The following is a 20,875-nucleotide window of genomic DNA, read 5'->3' as shown; positions in this document are numbered from 1 at the left end:
GACTGCCGCCATGTCTTGTAAAGTAAACACTATGGGCGCCCTGGATGTACTTGGCGCCATTTGAGCGTGAGTCCCTTGAGCGGGAGTCAAAGGATCTGACACGTGGGGAGAGTTAGTCGGCATAACTTCCCCCTCGTCAGATTCCTCTGGTGGTAAATTTTTTAAAAGACATAATATGATCTTTATTGCTTAAAGTGAAATCAGTACATTTGGTACACATTCTAAGAGGGGGTTCCACCATGGCTTTTAAACATAATGAACAAGGAGTTTCCTCTATGTCAGACATGTTTATACAGACTAGCAATGTGACTAGCAAGCTTGGAAAACACTTTAAATCAAGTCAACAAGCAAATATAATAAACGGTACTGTGCCTTTAAGAGAAACAAATTTTGTCAAAATTTGAAAAACAGTGAAAAAAGGCAGTAAATCAAACAAAATTTTTACAGTGTATGTAATAAGCTAACAGAGCATTGCACCCACTTGCAAATGGATGATTAACCCTTTAGTTAAAAAAACGGATCAAAAAAACGATAGACGTTTTTTAACAGTCACAACAAACTGCCACAGCCTGCTGTGGCCCTACCTTCCCCAATAAACGATTTTGGAAAGCCTTTGAGCCCTTTAGAGATGTCCTATAGCATTCAGGGAACTTCTGAGGGAAGCTGGATATCTCAGTCTGTAATTTTAACTGCGCAAAAAAGCGCTAAAATAGGCCCTTCCCACTCATACTACAACAGTGGAAAGCCTCAGGAAACTGTTTCTAGGCAAAATTTAAGCCAGCCATGTGGAAAAAACTAGGCCCCAATAAAGTTTTATCACCAAAGCATATATAAAAACGATTAAACATGCCAGCAAACGTTTTATATTGCAATTTTAAAAGGGTATTACCCCTGAGAGTAAGCATGATACCAGTCGCTATTAAATCACTGTATTCAGGCTTAACTTACATTAATCCGGTATCAGCAGCATTTTCTAGCATTTTTCTAGAAAAAATTGTAACTGCACATACCTCATAGCAGAGTAACCTGCACGCCATTCTCCCGCTGAAGTTACCTCTCTCCTCAGACATATGTGAGAACAGCAATGGATCTTAGTTACAACCTGCTAAGATCATAGAAACCTCAGGCAGATTCTTCTTCTATTTACTGCCTGGGATAAAATAGTACAACTCCGGTACTATTTAAAATAAACTTTTGATTGAAGAAATAAAACTAACTATATTTCACCACTCTCTCTTACTACCTCCATGCTTGTTGAGAGTTGCAAGAGAATAACTGGATATGGCAGTTAGGGGAGGAGCTATATAGCAGCTCTGCTGTGGGTGTCCTCTTGCAACTTCCTGTTGGGAATGAGAATATCCCACAAGTAATGGATGATCCGTGGACGGGATACACCTTACAAGAGAAAAAAGCACACCCGACCGTAAAGGCCGCGTCACGTCCAAAAGCCGTTATGTTCCCACAAGCCATGAGCCTAATAAACACTACACACAAGCAAGTCACATAACAAACATGATTAAACCCCCCCTTGATTGAGGAGATATTACCCTTGATTCCAAGATACAAAAGGCACCTCATTGAGACCCTTATATTTTATATTTAGTCCCGCAAGGTGGTAGCCTCACAGGAAAATATTTGTAATACAATCATGACGAGACGAAAATAAAATGAAATGATCTTCCCGGAATCTGCGCAGTGGAACAGGAACATGGCCCTTCAAGTGTGACGAATAGTAGCATCACCTCTGCCATGGACTTGAGAGAAGAAAGCAAGCAGCGGAGCGAAGTTCAACAACGCTGATTGCTTGAGAAGCTGTTAATCTGAGTCGGGATGGTTTCGCAGAAAGAAACTTCCTGCATCTCCGGACTCTAACTTTCATCCAAGCCCTCACTGAGAGACTGACAGGACTACTTAAAACTCCTGTCCCATGCCGAAGAGTACTACCCTCCATAAGAGACAAAAACAAAAATTAAAAATTCTGACACGTCTCTGCCAACCTCCTGGGACGAAAGGCAAAGAATGACTGGGGGATGAGGGAAGTGGGAGGAGTATTTAAGCCTTGGCTGGGGTGTCTTTGCCTCCTCCTGATGGCCAGGTTCTTATTTCCTAAAAGTAATGAATGCAGCTGTGGACTCTTTCCATTTATGAAGAAAAAAACTTTTATGGACACATAGTTGGGGTGGCAAATATAATTGTGCATACTGATACTATACATACAATACACTAACTCCTCAGCTGCCAGAAGTTGATGCAATTCACTGTGTGGCAATATGTTGCAGCTCAGTATCTCTTTGAACGGAGTTGTAGCAACTGGTAACAAGATAGTAAAAAGTGACAGAATTGGGAGTTCTATGCATGCACACACTTACTTGCACTAGCACACGTGTGGCCATAAAATATTCTGATTATCTAGGGGGCAGGCCCAAGGCGTCTGTTTGCTCTGCACTTTTCAAATGGTGTTCCTGCATCACCAGTCGGACATACAACTACTGGTAAGTTTCCGATACATAAGTTGAATTGCATAATATAGCGGCACTTCATAAATCATGCTACCAATAATAATAATATTTAAATAAACCCTCAAGTAAACATTAAACGTTCATGATTCAGATAGAACATGCAACTTTAAACAACTTTCCAATTCACTTCACATAAGTGAGTTTTCCCTGTAGCAGAATTTTAGTTGGGAGGAGGGTGAATTAGTGGGTGAATTTTACAAAACAACAAATAGGCAGTTTAATAGCTTATGTTCATTCACTGCTTTCCTAGATTTTCTAATTATCTGCTTAGAGGGACACTCAAGTCAAAATTAAACTTTCAAGATTCAGATAGAGCAGAAGTTTTAAACAACTTTCCAATTTACTTCCATTAACAAAATGTGCACAGTTTTTTATAGTTACACTTTTTGAGTCACCAGCTCCTACTGAGCATGTGCAAGAATAAGCGTGTATGCATTTGTGATTAGTTGATGGCTGTCACATGATACAGAGGGAGTGGAAATAGACATAACTTTGTAATTTGTTCCAAAAAAAATACCTACTTCTCATTTGAAGTTTAGACTATATGCTATTGCATTGTCTTGTTATCATGCATTTGTTGTTTATGCAAATCTACTGTATTTACTGGTCCTTAAATATAGGCAAGTTGGAAGTTCTGTATCCAAATCAGGAAGATCTATGTACCACACTCTCCTTTGTTATATGAATTAAGCAGGTTGTTAACAAAAAGATGCTCTGTATCCCATTACATTTTATGGGAAAATATCCTTATTTTTTAATAATTATTTTTTTTGCAGAGATTCTTACTGGTGTCCCTGGAGGAGCAGTGTCCGCCCTTGTCTACCTCCAATGTCCCACAAGATAATGCTGTGATCTGAAGACCCAGAGAAGAGAAGTCTCTGGATAGGGTCCCAAAAGAGACAAGATATACTACCTATAACAGCAGAAGCAGAGAGAAGACAAAAAATATATATAATGCAGTGTCAAAAGATTGTGGAGTTTCTTGTGCAATCATTTTAACAAAGAGGCATTTATATGAGTTACAGGTTATGATATCAGGGTAAAAAGTGTTCTTTAAGTCATAAAAAAACATCATGTTTCTCCATAGTTTAGTTGTCATTTGACTAGCTTATTTGTACCATGTTAAATTAAATAAATATTTTTGTGAAACTTTTTTTTTTTTAAAGTATTAGTGACAAGATCTCAATTTGCAACACAATAAAATCAACATAAAGTACATGTCATTTAGGTAGCTAAGGCTGGTTTAAAAAAAGGCCTGGTTAACAAACAATTGCAACTAAAGCACCCAAAAGAACTTTTGTCCTGTTATTTAACTATATTACATAACGTTATTCTCTTAAATTATTAAATACTATTAATGTTGATATGAAAGTCTGCTAAAATAATGGTCCTGAGAAATGGGGCCCTATGAATTAAGTGGCGTGCGGTCAAGCTTCTGAACTTGAGATGTTGTCCGCACGCCTTCACTGCATACGGGCAGCGGATCTGTCTGTCAGTAACCCTGAGTGCTGCTTCTTTCAATACAGGAAGAAGACTCGCATGTGCGAACCTGCCCCGCAAGTGCTCCGGAGCAGCTTACGCTGCTTCATACATAGAGCCCATGGGCCTTTTCTACCATTCCTAATCAATTGTGGTTAGATTGAGTTCATTCATAAGTGTCAAGGTACAGACAATACCACGAGTGTGACGAACCAAGGTTATCCAACCCTGCGCCAGTCACTTATTTGGCACAGAAAGGGTTATCAGACCCCTTCTACTCTTACTGATAGGTCACAATCTGGCCACACCAGGCCAGCTTGTGATTTAGTTCAGTGGGTGCAAGGGTTAACAACACTCTCCAGTCTGTACTAGACGTAAAAGAAATGCCCCAAAACTCCTTTAATGCCACCCACACTAACTAACTACAATATCTCAGCTGCCACCACTTAAAATTTATTAAAGGGAAAATCCTAAGGAAAAACCCAGACTTACACATTAACTCTCTGAGTACCATTTAGCAGAAAAATAACCTAAATTATACAGTTCTAATATTCCAGTCTCTTTCAGTTACGTGGTTCAATTATTAGACAAAGGCCAAACTTAATAAAAGATTTATTATGCACAATGCATTATTAATAAAAGTTGGTACAAATAAAATGACACATTAGCAAACAGTGTTTTAAAATAAAATAAAAGGAGAAAATTAACAGACTTAATACTTCACTAGCTTATGAGTCTGCCCCCAGGGAGATGGGCAAGAAGAAAATTGTCACTCACGCTGTAGCAAGCAGCCTCCCATGTAGAATGAACCCCTTCAGTGTTAACACACAAGACCCTTATACCTTTCTTCCATAGATCAGGTGGCCTGACCACACCCTCCTGGGCGGGCTAAGAAACCCCCCTGTCTTTATGACCTTCAGTAAACTAAGTTTTTTGCCTGAAATTATAGAACCCATTATAATTTCTGATAGGCCACTCTATAGTCAGATATACCGACTGGTACTCTCTTGGTTTCATTGGGAGAATCAATTTGATACCAGATATGACAGATTTCCCTTCACTTAATGTCATAACAGTTTTAAACACATATATACATAATACCAATATCCTTTTAGTGACCTTATCAGTTTCTGTGACTGAGGCCCTGTTTTGCCTCATGTAATTCTATTGACAGTCTAAGTCATAAAACTATCATGTGTATCTCTGTAACTAAAAGCTTTGAGTGGCTTTATGACTCAATGTATACACAATAACATCTGGAGGAGTGAGCCTTAGAAACTTTTTATGAGGCTCCTGGCACTTCAAAGAAAACACAAACAAACCCAGTACACAGCTATTTTTAAAAAACAAACAACTGTTCTTAGTTCACAGGATTAACCCTTTCTTAGCTGAATCTTGAGGTATTCGTGACAACGGGGATTTGTAATGTGTTTATGGAATCAGCTTATATGGGACATCCTCGCCTCACACTGTCTTTAGAAGCTGAAAAGGCGTTTGACAGGGTGAAGTGGGAATATATGATGATGACTGTATCCCACAGAATCCCTTAGATGGGTGGTTTAGGGTTCCCGAATAGCAAGCAATATTAAGAAGCAGCAATGCTATTTTATTCATTAGTGTGGGGAGCACCTAGATGACATGATTTTGAGAAAACGTCTCTTTGGTCCAGTGTTGCTCTAGAAGATATCTGATGAATATCATAGCATTGTATCCCATCCTTGCACATTCTGAACAGGGTGATAATGCTGCTTGGATTGCTGGCATAAGGTATGACATTATACTATGGTTGCCCCTTATTATTCCCCAATACGTGCCATACAGTGTCTATTAGTTAGCCTCCTAGAGTCTCACCCCAGGCTCTGGAGGAGATCTGGGCTTAATATTGTGGGGGACTTTTTTTGAAACTCAGACTTTAACTCACAGGAATCTATAGTCAGGAAACTTTCTATGCCCCTCACTCTATATTTTAAGGCCTTTCACTTCTTAGCTTTTCTGTAATATTGGGGTTTACTTAAAAGGGAACACTCAGCCTCTATCTTTGTGGGAGGTCCGCTAGAAGGCTGGAGATCAGAAGTTTAAACTCCCTCAATTCATTACCAATGCCTACTAGATTAGATTATTATCAGGAAATCTTATGATGTGCACATAGGAGAGAGAAACCTGGCTCTTGATCTATTTGCCACTTGATCTATTTGCCAAGTTATGGTCAAAGGAGATATGGCTGATTAACACACTATACTATGTTTAAAATTCTCACACATTGGCATCTTATCCCTGCCAAATTACATAGCATGTTCCGCTGAAAATCACCTTGTTGTTGGCGAGGTTTGGTGATAGAACAACCTTTTCACTTATGCTCCAAGACAGGTTTGCAGGAGCTGATGGATCCAGAAACCAGTATTCTCCACTTGAGATTCTCAAAATTACCCCATCACAGGAGGCATTTGTGTATTTTAATGGTGATGAAATTGTTCATAGCAAGATGTTGGAAACAGTCTGCCCTAACATGGAAACAAGTGATCGATATAAATTCTTTTATAAAAACTAAGGAGTCATTTTTTACTGCTCTAGAGGTCAATCCAATACTGCAAAATCTGGAAACTGTGGGATGCTCTATATTCTAGGGTCCAGTGCTAGGCTCTTAGGTCCTGACCTTCTTACTCAAGTGAACCAGAGGAGCGACCGGACAGAGTGTGAAGCTGCAGGTGGTGGGACTGGAGATCATAGGGAGTTTTTCCTACGAATGTCTTGCATTTTCCATTTTCTTGCTTACACAGGAGTGTTACTGAACTCTCTTACTACTTTACCTACTCTTCATAAGATTGTTCAATTTTGCCGTTTTTTTTTATTATGCAAGTGTCAGGGTTTTTTCCTGAATTAATTGCCATGTGCTGCTGGCAGCCATTTTACTCACCTCTTTTACTGACTTGGTGCATTGTGGGGGATGCTGCTCACTTCCTGCACTTCCTTTTATGGCCAGACTGGTTTACATCATCCATGTGAGACAGGATGCAGTCTCAGAATTGTGATGTCATCACTTATTATTTAAAGGGCCTCTGTTCAGTATGCATTGTCCTTGCGTTGTCTCAGACCTGTTTGTGAGAGCTCCTGTGTATTACCTGGCTGTCTGACGTCCTTCCTGGTTCCTGATCCCTGGCTTGTTCCTGACTCTGCTGTTCTCCTTGTTCCTGATTCCGGCTCGTCTGACTACTCGCTTTGGCTCCTGACTTGGCTTGTCTGACTACCAGCTCTGGTTTTGATTCCTGGCTTGTTATTTGACTTGTGGACTTTTTATTATTTTTTGCTATTAATAAAGGTGTGATTATTTTTGCACTTCTCGTCTCAGTCCGATTCCTGGCACCCTGACAGCAAGCTATGATCTCATTCTGTATCATTATTTTGTCATTTATCCAGTATCAGTTTAGGGTTTTATGTTTTTATTATTTATATCAATAATAATAATCCATATTAATTATGCTTACCTGATAATTTTCTTTTCTTCAGATGGAAGGAGTCCACAGCTGCATTCATTACTTTTGGGAAATTAGAACCTGGCCACCAGGAGGAGACAAAGACACCCCAGCCAAAGGCTTAAATACCCCTCCCACTTCCCTCATCCCCCAGTAATTCTGCTGAGAAACAGTTGAAGAAATATCAGGGTGAAAAGTTGCCAGAAGAATAAAAAACAGACGCCCCACAAAAAAAATACGGGTGGGGAGTTGTGGACTCTTTTTCCATCTGAAGAAAAGAAATTTATCAGGTAAGTATAATTTATGTTTTTCTTTATAAATGGAAAGAGTTCACAGCTGCATTCATTACTTTTGGGAAAACAATACTCAAGCTATAGAGGACAATGAATGCTAAGACGGGAGGGTACAAAAGGCGGCCCATTCTGAAGGCACCAAGCCTAAAACCCTTACCCAGAAAAAAATCTGCTTTGTCCGAAGCCAAGAAAACTTTGACAAGGACACTGACCCACAGAAGTTCACATGCCTTGCTAGAGACCGCAGGACTAGACTCGACTGAGCCAACACACCTCCGGAAGACCCCATCGCCTTACAAGAGAGAGGGATCAACTACCGTAAACTCCCCAAAGGAAGAGAACACCGAGGACCCAGACAAGGATACCCAGAAGACCCTAAATAGGGTACAATAAGTTCCAAATAAAATAAGGAAAAAACTCCAGAACCAAGTCAAGCTCAGAGACCAAAAACCAGTCCTGAGAAACAAGGGGAGGCAACGCACATACCCCAAAGTGTACAGAAAAAAAAAAAAAAAAAAAAAGATTAGGACCGGGATCCGAAAACAGAGAACTAAACTTGTTCTATTACAGTGCAAACGCACCTAAATAACAACTGAAGATGAAGTCCTCAAGTCGCAAGGAACTTAGAATATCAAGATATTCAGAAGCTAAAATACGTGCTGCAGACCCAGATAGAAAACACCTGCATCAAGCACTCGCAATAGCCATACCAGGATGACTTGTAAACAAAAATACTTGCAAAGCAAGTAAAAAGCAGCCGAAGTAGATTTGATAAAAAATACACTTCCCAGTAATGGGAATCAAAGTTGTCAAAAAGACCTAAGATGTTGCTCCAACCATTATACCAGATCAGAGCACCAACTTCAATTGCGAAACATCCACTGAGCAGTGGACACATAAGACACCAAGCAACTCGCGTAACCTGAACACAGAGAAGCACCGAAACCTCAGAGGCTCACCGTACCTCAAGACCCGAGGACAAACCCCAGATCCCAGATTCTTCTCCCTACACCAGACCAGCCCAGCGACAGGCAGATCTGGCAAGCAGGGGAACAAAAAGACCCCAATCTCCGGCCCAGAAAAAGGGCAGAATGGGACGGACCTAGCCATCACAAAACAGCTTGGGTGCCAACCCAAATAGGTCCCTCAATTAGGAACTCCCAAGAGAACCTCAGAGATGAACAGAGAAATGCAGTAGATCACCATAAGACCCAGCATGATACTAATGACAGTCTCAACAAAGAGACTTCAATCTCCACAGATGGAACAGAACAACCACTATAGGGTAAAATACCTATTCCAACAAGACAGGACAGCCAACTTCCCGAGAGAGGAAATTCCATCTCCTAACAAAACTACCCCCCAAGGGGGAGAGCACAAAGAACAACAGTGCACAAACCCCAAACGGGAAGCTGTAGCCTGAAGAAAACAAAAGCTGAATGAAAATCATCTAGACCCCGAAACACAGGAGAACTCCCAATGAAGGAGAGCACCCATCCTTCAAAGGACAGGACAGACCAAAAGGAGCGTACCCAAAAACGCACAGATCCTGTCCAACTAACTAGACCATGGAAAAACTGGAACGCACTGGCCCAGCCACAGGTTCATAAGGTTCCGGACATCCGGAACGATCCAAGACAAAAACTATAGGCCCAAGCCCAGAATGTGTGGAACCAACCACACCCCATGGAACACAAATGCCCCGTCTGAAAACAGACCTCACAGGGGAATGACTGGACTAACCCGGAAAAACGGAAAACCAGAGTCACTCGAGAACACTCCTTGCCGGAGTCCAGCACTCCAAAAGGAGCTAGAGAACAACAGAGTCACTACAAGACTCTAGAGCCCAGAAGGCGTGCAGAACACCACCAAGACAGCCAAGACCAAGGGAAAACATTGAGGACCAAGTCGTCCGAAAAAAGGAGTAGAACAAGGCTAGAGCAACCACAAGGCCACGCAGTGTGCCCCTAAATGTCTACATAAACACCTCAGAGTAAGTAACTAACTAGAGGAACCCACCTAAGGAAAAAAAATGCAAAGCATCCCAACCCAGGTAGAAAAACCCCTAAGCAAAGCTTGGAGAAGGAGACAATACAGCTTATAGTCCCAGATAGGGAAGAGATTAAATCCCAAAAAGCAGGAAAAGGCCACAGGCCCTCCCAGAAGGCGGCTAAAGCGCTATGATAACGGACAAGTCCGGAAGTCCCAAAGAAGAGAATAACAAAGGAACAAGACCCTAAAAGACAAGACCGCCAGGAACCGGCAGCAAGGAGGCCCTAAATCCTCCAAACCTTCACCCACGTGTGAAGGAACACTCTTAAGTCACGACTGACATCAGAAACAACTGAGTGTGTCGCAGCGGAACTCCACCGAATCCCAGACGACCAGCTCAAAAGGCTGCGGACTGAACCAATCCTCCACGCCACACAAACCCTTAGGTCCTTCCAGAATGCTCAGCAGAACTTGTAAATTAAAAACAATAATAATAATAATAATAATAATAATAATAATGCGAAGCACTCGGTGCCTTAACCGGATCCGCCAGGCGCCACGAGTCTGAAACAGGGACAGAAGGATCTGAACCCAAGCCGGACTAGCCGGCAACCAAGGGCCCAAGGCCACATATATTCACCCCCAGAGGGAGAATAAACGGCAGATAAACGGCAGATAAACATAGGACGTTCTCTAGAACAGACTTCCGTAGAAGTAAATAGTGAGATCAAAAGGTTGCGAGTATCTATTCCAGAAAATAAAATTACCGAAGGAAAAATAAAACAAACATGAGCTCTAATCAATAAACAATCCTCCTAACGGGATTGAATAAAGAAGGCAACCCGTAGGTTAACGCCCAATAAAAACAGACGAACCCACAAAATAGGGACCCTGTACTTCCAAGCTCAGAACTGGAAAAGGATACTCAACAAATAAGCCTATAAGAGGAATACTTCATCCCCTTATAACTAAATCTGAAAGCTATTCGAAGGGGAAGACTGAGAATTCTCAGATCCATTAAGGATGGGACCTTCCAACAACACCAAAGCATGCCTCAAAAGAACACGAAGGCGTGCCAGTCTATACCGAAAAGCACAGCATACCCCTGCCGGAGCAAAAGACAATTTCGGACCCGAAGGTTGATCCCTTGAAGCCTCAGGGACAGTCATTCCCCCAGAGAGTTGAACAGGCCAACCCATTCCTGAGGAACCCCGGATAACGGAACACGAACAATATCTGAAGCAACTTTCTGGAAATTGCAGATTCGCCAGCCCCAAAATTATGGACATGCGACATTCTGCCAAAACCACCGGTCGGAACAAGCCACCTTCCCGAGAAAAATAAGCAAAGTCTGGATTACCTGCATGCGTAGTAAGAGATGGTGGAAGGGAACTCGCCACTTGGAGGACAGAAGCCCCAGAGGCGGATGGCACAGCTGCCCCTTGATTCCCCGATCCTGAGGAATTGAACACTCTAATATGGCATTCAGAACATAACTGATAGGCTTGTATCATCCAGGGCAATACGCATTCTGCGCAAGGAGTAGAATATGAAACAGAGACGTCCGTCTCCACAATATCAGACTCCTCCATAACTAGAATATTTAATACAAAAGAGTGGACTAAAAAAGCTAAACGGCACCCGACACCCACAATGGCTGGGGCCCTTACCACCTCCTATGAACCAGACACCAGCAAACCAGAATTTCTTCTTCGCCACACGGTCAGGAATGCGGAAATGGAGCCCAAAAACTTGACCGCGCCAAGTCACCAGGTGAACTGCATAGTCCAAAAAAGCGCGCCCGACCGTAAGGTCGCGTCACTTTCCAAAAGCCGTTATGTTCCACAAGCCATGAGCCGAAATAACATTACACATAAGCAGGTTGAATCATATAACAAACATGATTAAAAAAAACCCTGTTCAATAACCCCCCCTCAGGAGATATTAACCCTCGAATTCCAAGATACAAAAGGTGCCTCACTGAGACACTGTGTTATACGTTAGTCCTGCGAGGTGGTAGCCCCTCAGGAAAACATCTGTAAAACAGTAATTTCATGTAGAAAAGTAAAATGCAATGAAACGCTGTGGAACAGGAACACAGCCCTTCAAGTGTGACAGATAGTAGCATCGCTTCCGCCATGGACTTGAGAGAAGAAAGCAGGCAGCGAAACTCGTCAACACTGATTGCCTATGGAGCTGTTAATATAAGTCGGGATGGTTTTGCAGAAAGACTCTCCCTGCATCTCCGGACTCTAACTTTCATCAATGCTCTCACTGAAAGGCTGACAGGACTACTTAAAACTCCAGTCCCATGCCGAAGAGTACTACCCTCCAAAAGAGACTAATCTGACACTTCTCTGCCAACCTCCTGGGACGAAAGGCAAAGAATGACTGGGGGATGAGGGAAGTGGGAGGGGTATTTAAGCCTTTGGCTGGGGTGTCTTTGTCTCCTCCTGGTGGTCAGGTTCTTTATTCCCAAAAGTAATGAATGCAGCTGTGGACTCTTTCCATTTATGAAGAAAAGCGCCAACATCTTACGCAATGTTATACAGAGGTAAATTACATTCATCTTACTGGGATTTAAAAGCTAGTGTGTGTTTCCAGTTGGGAAGTGAGATGTTTGTCTGTAGATCTGTTGTGAGATGAGAGTGAATATTTGTAAGAAAATGCAGATGGGGGAGGGTGGGTAACTAATAAGGTTATTATGTTGTTTACGGTTCACCATTTGATTTGGGTTATTTTATTTTATATGATCAGTAATTATAAAATATGGGTCTTGGTTATGTTTACACCCTCTATTTTTAGCCCTATTGTTGGCATTACATGATATAGACTTGAGTGTGATTGCCCCATTTCTACATTTCCAGATTATCCTGTTTTCTGCTAAAAATGGAGAAGGACAATTACCACATGTGAATATGTATTTAATACAGTCTGTATTTTATTATTGTTCTGCAGTGTTACATGTTTGGAAACTCTAATAAAGATGCACTTTACAAAAAATAGTGAGAAGCCAGTGTTTCTCTGTGCCAGTCCCTAACACTCCAGATTTAAAGGATTTTTCTCCATGGGTACCAACAAGTCAGTGACCATAATTGAGCTACTAAACAGCTCAAGAATGGAAATATTTGAGAAGGAATGTTAAAGTTATTTTTAGACTTGCATTGTATATAAACAGCACACAAGCACTGTAATGCAGAAAACATGCTTACCAAATTAATGTTAGATCAAATTTGCATTTTTAAAAAACTTTCCAATTTACTTCTATTATCAAATTTGCTTCATTCTTTTTGTAGTATAAGAGTATACATAGGTAGGCTCAGGAGCAGCAATGCACTACTGTGAGCTAGCGGGTGATTGATGGCTGCACTTCTATGCCTCTTGTCATTGGCTCATCCGATGTGCTCAGCAAGCTACCAGTAGTGCATCGCTGCTCTGGAGCAGACTTTTCAACAAAGGATATCAAAAGAATAAAGCAAATTTGATAGAAGTTAATTTTGAAAGTTGTTTAAAATTGCATTCTCTGTCTGAATCATGAAGTTTAATCTTGACTTTACTGTCCCTTTAAAAATGTTATCTAATCTCTTTTGTTGTGGCCAGTCCAGGACATATATAAATTAACATGGGCACTGATCAAGCAAATCACTGTGTAGCATGTTTTAAAATGCTAAAGTTACATTACAGGAAAGGCAAACAAAAGATCGTATTTGAAAAGAAAAAAAAAACCTAAGAAATTACCTTCATGTCCTTTAAGTGTAGAGATTACAGAGCAGCTACCTTTCTCAAGCTTCAATAATGTGATTTGGCCAGAAAAATCTCCCACAAATGCATATTTGGTGTCCTCATCATATCTGTACAAGGTGTCAAGGAACATCTAGGTAACAAATGAATGAAAAAAAGGCAATAGAAAGTAGAAAGGAAGTATAGAGATAATCAACAAAATGTTACACTGTACTCAAATATTTTCAGTCATCCGTTTCAAACAGCAGCAATAAAACATACTCAAACAAATGTGTCAACCCCAAAATGTTATTTTATGATTCAGATAGAGCGTACAATTTTAAACAACTTTCCAATTTAATTCTATTATCAAATTTTCTTCATTCTCTTGTTATCCATTGCTGAAGGGACAGGATTGCACTACTGACAGGAAGCTGAAAATATCTAATTTAGCCAATCACAAGAGACAAATGTGTGCAGGCACCAATTAGCAGCAGCTACCACTAGTGTATGATATGTGCGTATTCATTTTTTAACAAGGGATACTAAGAGAACGAAGCACATTTGGAAATAGAAGTGAATTTAAAAGTGTCTTAAAATTACATGCTCTATCTGAATCATGCAAGTTTAATTTTGATTTTCCTATCCCTTTAAATGATATGTGCATATGTGAAAGTGCCCGTTTTTAAAAAAAAAAACTATTAAAAACAGGGGCACTTTCATTCATGAACATGGACATAGCCCCGTATTTTAAAAATACTTACCTTGTTCTTCTGAAACGCCGGATCGCCATTCTGAAACGATGCCCCGTCTGCTTCTTCCTGGTTTACTTACCCAGCAATGATGAAACCGGCTTCCTCAAATCACGGCGTTGCCTCAGGCAATGATTACCCCGGGGGGGAAGCCGTGATTGGAGGATGCTAGAATCGTCATTGCTGACGTATGAAGAGGCTTGCGACGGGCTGGTGAAGCACTGAAGCGGCTTCAAGAAGAAAAGCCAAGTATATTTTAAAAAATATGTCAATTTTCATGAATGAAAGTGCCCTTGTTTTTAATAGTTTTTAAAAAACCGGGCACTTTCACATGAAAATTGACCTTCACTTTAAATCATTCCTGAATTTATACAGGACTTCCCTTTTTGCAGTTTTTGGTTCTTCCTGGAGGTGCCATACCTGGAAATCATCTACTTTATTCCTGCACAGAGCCTGTCTGGGACTGATTTAATTATTTATGCACATATCCTTTAAGCACTGACACATTTGTTTGAGTTTGTTTTAATTTAAGTTTGTGTTCTAATAGGTCAATTTTCACCCATTAGTCATTTCTATATTTTGGCACAAATCCTTGGGTAATACCTTCCAGTGAGAACCCCTCTCCGAAGGGACATGGACAGAACTGCCCAATCCCCTAGTTACCTGTATATAGGTAACTCCCAGACAGTATCCCCTCCTCCTCCTTGAAATGTCCAGCCAACAGGTGGTCTAGGAAAAATTGGGAGGGAGCCTGGTAGGTATTACCCAGGGATATGGGCCAAGATATAGAAATGACTATATTTGGGTAAACATTTCTAGTTATATCAGCCCTCCCACAAATTCAAGAAATCGTTGCAAAAAAGATCCAAAGTTTAATGAGACAAAACTGAAGATAGAATCCTGCGATCAAACTTGGCAGAAGCCGATTGACGAATATCAAGCTTCTAATAAGGATAACACTTTACAGCTAAGCTCTGCCGAAAATGTACACAAAGCTTGAAATATGTAATGAAGATATGATACTATCTCCAAACAGCATTCTGACAAAGTTCCTCTGGCTTGGCATCTGCTATGGAACCTATAATGCCGCAAATACCCTAGCGAGTATACCATGAGCCCCTCTGGAACCTGCTCATTCTATTATTTGTATGATCTGAAAATAACTTGAACAATTCAAATAGAGATGGTAAACTTTGTGAATGCCTACCTCAAACGAGGAATTTCTAAGAAACCAAAGACAATCAGCTATGAAGTAATTAAGCCCTCTTAGCAGAAATCTGAAACCAACAGATCACAACCAAATGATAAAGTGTTCTCCTTCAAAAAATATACATTTAGCCAATCAATCAGCAAGCGCTAGCCAGATGCTGAACCAAAAAATGGTCTGGCTCCTCAGCTTACATTCCTGCTTTTCAAATAAAGATACAGAGATAACAAAGAAAAATTGCTAATAGTTGCTTACAATTGCATGGTCTATCATGAAAGAAAAAAAAATTGTGTTTCATATCCCTTTAACTTCAGAAAAGTAGGCAGTTAATGAAACAGGAGGCTGAACTGTTAAAACACAGCCAGAACAGAACTAAATATCATTCGGACTCCATGATATATATAAATATATAAATATATATATATATATATATATATATATATATATATATATATATATAGTCTTATTAAAACACAAAACAAAAACAGAGAGAAATGCTAATTATATATCAGGTACTTAAAAATGCTAATAAAATAACATAAAATATCTTTAAACTTCAAAAGCTAAAAAGGCTTCATACTCAAAAAAAAAAAAAACTTTTAATCAACTTCAAAACAAATGAGTAAACCAATAAGGGTGTGTCTCCTAAATGCTCCCTAGCTAATTAAAAACAGGTGATTTAAAGGGACAGTATAATGTAAAATTGTTTTTCCCTTAATGTGTTTCCAATTACCTTTTTACCAACTGCAGGAGTATAACATGTATGAGAAGGTTAAGGTTTGTGTATATGAAAAAAGCAGATTTTGTGTTTTGAAGCCACAACCTAATAAAATGGGTTGAGCTTGTAGGCATAATCAGATCTCATTACTTTGTCAAACTGTGTACATATACATTCTTCTTTATCTTATATCTGTCCATAAATGAAAGACCAATACTTGGAGAGAACAATGGAAAATTAACATTGTATTACCTTATCTCTTCTATACCCCACTGGGAGTGTAATTTCTTCTGCTGGCTGTGTTTACACAGCTTATCTGTAGCTTGGACCTAAGGCCAGAAACTTTCAGAATAGGTAGGGATACTATAGGCTAAATCAACTATTTCAAATGTCAATATAAGGGTAAAGGAAATACTTGGGAGGTATGCAATTAATAGTATACAGCTACATTTAACTGATAATCCACCTTTTACAAACATGTGACTGCTGAGAATCTTAGGGGATAGGGTGAAGTAAACAAAAGCTTACATAAAAGTATTAACCCAAACTTCCCTGGGAGAAAGTGAGACAAGCTCAATTTTTAGATATATTTTACTACAAATTAAATAATGAATGTACATTGCAATAATAAAACATTTTATATGTGGTTGTTATGTCCAGTTTAATGGTCCTGTAATTACCCAAGGCAGCATAGTTAAATTAAATTTCCTCTTCAAAAAAAGGCATCTGAAAATTGAAAGCATTTAGCAGGGTTCTCAGGTACAACATTTGTGGCAATCAACTTTCGTCAATTTGTGCAACATATACTCTGCATACCTTTTTATTTTGTCAACAAGGATTTTCCCAATGCAAGTTTAACATATCTTTATCTTGCCAGCAGAAGTTTCAACAAAGGAAACAGGTAAGCTTAGGGTGAGGCTTTTATTATAAAAAAACAAGCCAGCATATAAACTAATACATTTCAAAGCCCAAGCAGAAAAAACACAAATGTGTAGACATCTAAATCTAAAGCACATATTCCTTATATCCATATTGGATTGTAGGCAATAAAATATAATTTGTATGCCCAGAGCTTCACAAAAAACAGCCATATAAGTTTACTTAAGGCTCAACGTAGTAGGAGACAGTCACAGACGACTTCACATAGAAGCAACAATCTTCATGGGGTCTTACATTAAGCAGAAGTTCAAGAAAAAGGCAGCACCACCTTGATATGCAACAAATCCTCGTTATTCTTTGTACAGTATAGGAGAAGGTACAAATGACTACGTTTCGGGTCACATACCCTTAGTCATGTCAAAATGATTGTTGCATATCAAGGTGGTTCTACCTTTTTCTTGAACTTCTGCACACCTGTATGCCTTTTGTGTTGGATTATACTGGACTTTGCATTTTACATTAAGCAGTAGGCATTGATGTAGATCTCAAAATAAAGGCAAATGCCGAGGTTTTGAAAAATAAGCACAAACACACCAGAAGCAGCCCTCAGACGAAGCCCCATGACATTAAGCCATAAAGACTTCACAGTAAAGATGACGGCCCCCACAGGAAGACTCTGGACGCAGCATCCACCGTTGGACGCCACTTCAGTGCCACAAAGGATTAGCCAGCATGCTCAACGTGGTAAGTAAATACCTCACAGGGAAGATTGAATTCAAAAGAAAATGCTGCCCGGACTGAAACAAAAAAAAAATCTTTTCATGGAGAAGGACTCCAAGCTCTGCCCACCTAAGAGCCTGGACAGAACTAAGAGGAGGAGAGGGTACTGCCTGGGAGTTACCTATACACAGGCAACTAGGGGAGTGGGTAGTTCTATCCATGCCCCTTTGGGGAGGGGTTCTCACCTGTAGGCATAAGTACCAGGGAGGGCCAAGATATAACTTTCTGCTAACTGAAACCACAACCCAATACAATGGGCTGATTTTGTAGGATCATTATTTTATCTGTCTAATTATTTACACAGTCATTCTTATGTTCTTTATTACACAAAAGCCAATACTTAAAGAGAGCAATGGGATATGAACAGTTTAGTACCTCTTTGTCACAGCTCCCACTGGGAGGATTAATTTATCTAAACTTTCCAGTTTAGATGTTTGTTTGTTTTTTTGGTAATCAGAACTTAACCCCTTGGTGACCGAGGACGTGTCAGGCACGTCCTACAAAAAAATACAGTTAAGGACCAAGGACGTGCCTCACACGTCCTCTGGGGTTTCAAGCGGTGGAAGCGATCGTGATCGCTTCCAGACACTTTCAAGGTATTGCAGTGATGCCTCGATATTGAGGCATCAATGCAATACCTTTTTTCTACCGCCCGATGCAGAGAGAGCAACTCTGTGGCCCTCTCTGCATCGGCCAGCGATGGTGCAAATCGTTGGTGGGTGGGAGCCATAGCAGGGAGGCGGGTGGGCGGCCCATCACTGGAGTATATCCGGTAGAGGGGGGCAGGATTGCATGCAGGGGTGGCGGGAGCGCGCACGGGGAAGGAGCGGGTGGGACTGCTACACTAAGGAACTTGTAAAGTGTAAAGGGAAGGAGGGAGGGGGGGGGATTGTTTATTGAGGTGGGCAGCTACACTACAGAAAAAAATTGGGATTTTTATTTATTTTTTAATAAAAAAAGCTAATTGTATGGCAAACTGGGTACTAAGGGGGAATCCTACACTGCAGAATATATATTTAAAAAAAAAAAAATATATATATATATATATATATATATATAAACTTTTAAGTACTGGCAGACTTTCTATATAAATACACTTTTTACTTCAGTGATTACCTTGTATCTAAGCCTCTGAAAACTGCCCCCTTATTTTAGGTCTTTTGATAGACATACATTTTATAGCAATCACAAAAAAAAACAAAAAACAATCGCACAGCACTTACTGCCAATATCCAGGTGCACGCTGTCAGGATCCTGCACAAATCCCAAATAAATGCAATGTGTGAAAGACAGCAGCACCACTAGGTATATACCAATATCCTTTATTAGTGAGACATCACATGGAACAACGACGTTTCGGTCACCAACTGACCTTAATCATGTTTAAGGTAGGTTGGTGACCGAAACGTGCTGCTGTCTTTCACACAAGACATCCATTTTAGCCAATAAGAGCTGGCTCACTGGAACTCCACGTACCTGAGCACAGTGTTATCTATATGAAACACATGAACTAACACCCTCTAGTGGTGACAAACTGTCAAAATGCCCTGAGAGAAGAGGCGGCCTTTAAGGGCTTAGAAATTTGCATATCAACCTCCTAGGTTTAGCTTTCAACTAAGAATACCAAGACAACAAAGCAAAATTGGTGATAAAAGTAAATTGGAAAATTATTTAAAATGACATTCTCTATCTGAATCATAAAAGTTTATTTTGGACTAGACTGTCCCTTTAAGATGGCGGGGACAACTGTGGGGTGGGGGAGGGAAGAGAGCTGTTTGAGAGGGGTCAGGGAGGAATCAGAGGGTGGGATGTGTCAGGTGGGAGGCTGATCTCTACACTAAAGCCAACATTAACCCTACAAGATCCCTAATTAACCCCTTCACTGCTGGGCATGATACAAGTGTGGTGCGCAAAAAGCAATGCCTATTTCTGAACAAAGGGGATCCCAGAGAAGCATTTACAACCATTTGTGCCATAATTGCACAAGCTGTTTGTAAATAATTTCAGTGAGAAACCTAAAGTTAGTGAAAAAATGAACGTTTTTTTTTATTTGATCACATTTGGCGGTGAAATGGTGGCATAAAATATACCAAAATGGGCCTAGATCAATACTTTGGGTTGTCTACTAAAAAAAAATATATACATGTCAGGGGATATTCAGGGATTCCTGACAGATATCAGTGTTACAATGTAACTATCACTAATTTTGAAAAAAAAAAATGGTTTGAAAATAGCAAAGTGCTACTTATATTTATTGCCCTACAACTTGAAAAAAAAACAAAGAACATGTAATCATTTCTATTTCTAAACTCACGACAAAATTTAGAAACTATTTAGCATGGATGTTATTTGGTGTTTGTAGGTGTGTAACAGATTTTGGGGGTCAAAGTTAGAAAAACATAATTTATGTAAGAACTTACCTGATAAATTCATTTCTTTCATATTAGCAAGAGTCCATGAGCTAGTGACGTATGGGATATACATTCCTACCAGGAGGGGCAAAGTTTCCCAAACCTCAAAATGCCTATAAATACACCCCTCACCACACCCACAATTCAGTTTAACGAATAGCCAAGAAGTGGGGTGATAAAAAAGTGCGAAAGCATATAAAATAAGGAATTGGAATAATTGTGCTTTATACAAAATCATAACCACCACAAAAAAAGGGCGGGCCTCATGGACTCTTGCTAATATGAAAGAAATGAATTTATCAGGTAAGTTCTTACATAAATTATGTTTTCTTTCATGTAATTAGCAAGAGTCCATGAGCTAGTGACGTATGGGATAATGACTACCCAAGATGTGGATCTTTCCACACAAGAGTCACTAGAGAGGGAGGGATAAAATAAAGACAGCCAATTCCTGCTGAAAATAATCCACACCCAAAATAAAGTTTAACGAAAAACATAAGCAGAAGATTCAAACTGAAACCGCTGCCTGAAGTACTTTTCTACCAAAAACTGCTTCAGAAGAAGAAAATACATCAAAATGGTAGAATTTAGTAAAAGTATGCAAAGAGGACCAAGTTGCTGCTTTGCAGATCTGGTCAACCGAAGTTTCATTCCT

At 40.0% G+C, this 20,875-nt stretch overlaps 1 protein-coding gene across 1 annotated transcript in view; it reads right to left on the bottom strand.

Annotated features, from left to right (window-relative positions):
• Positions 1–20,875, bottom strand: part of WDFY1 (WD repeat and FYVE domain containing 1) — a 172,046-nt gene that overhangs the window by 106,725 nt on the left and 44,446 nt on the right. The window contains exons 6-7 of the mRNA XM_053709957.1: positions 13,492–13,604; positions 3,306–3,432 (exon numbers count right to left, since the gene is read on the bottom strand). Of these exons, the coding sequence (XP_053565932.1) occupies positions 3,306–3,432; positions 13,492–13,604 (240 nt within the window). The remainder of the gene's footprint in view (positions 1–3,305; positions 3,433–13,491; positions 13,605–20,875) is intronic.

The sequence above is a fragment of the Bombina bombina genome, chromosome 4, assembly GCF_027579735.1.
Source record: "Bombina bombina isolate aBomBom1 chromosome 4, aBomBom1.pri, whole genome shotgun sequence".
Lineage (NCBI taxonomy): Eukaryota > Metazoa > Chordata > Amphibia > Anura > Bombinatoridae > Bombina > Bombina bombina.
This window is presented reverse-complemented; position numbering and strand designations above follow the sequence as displayed.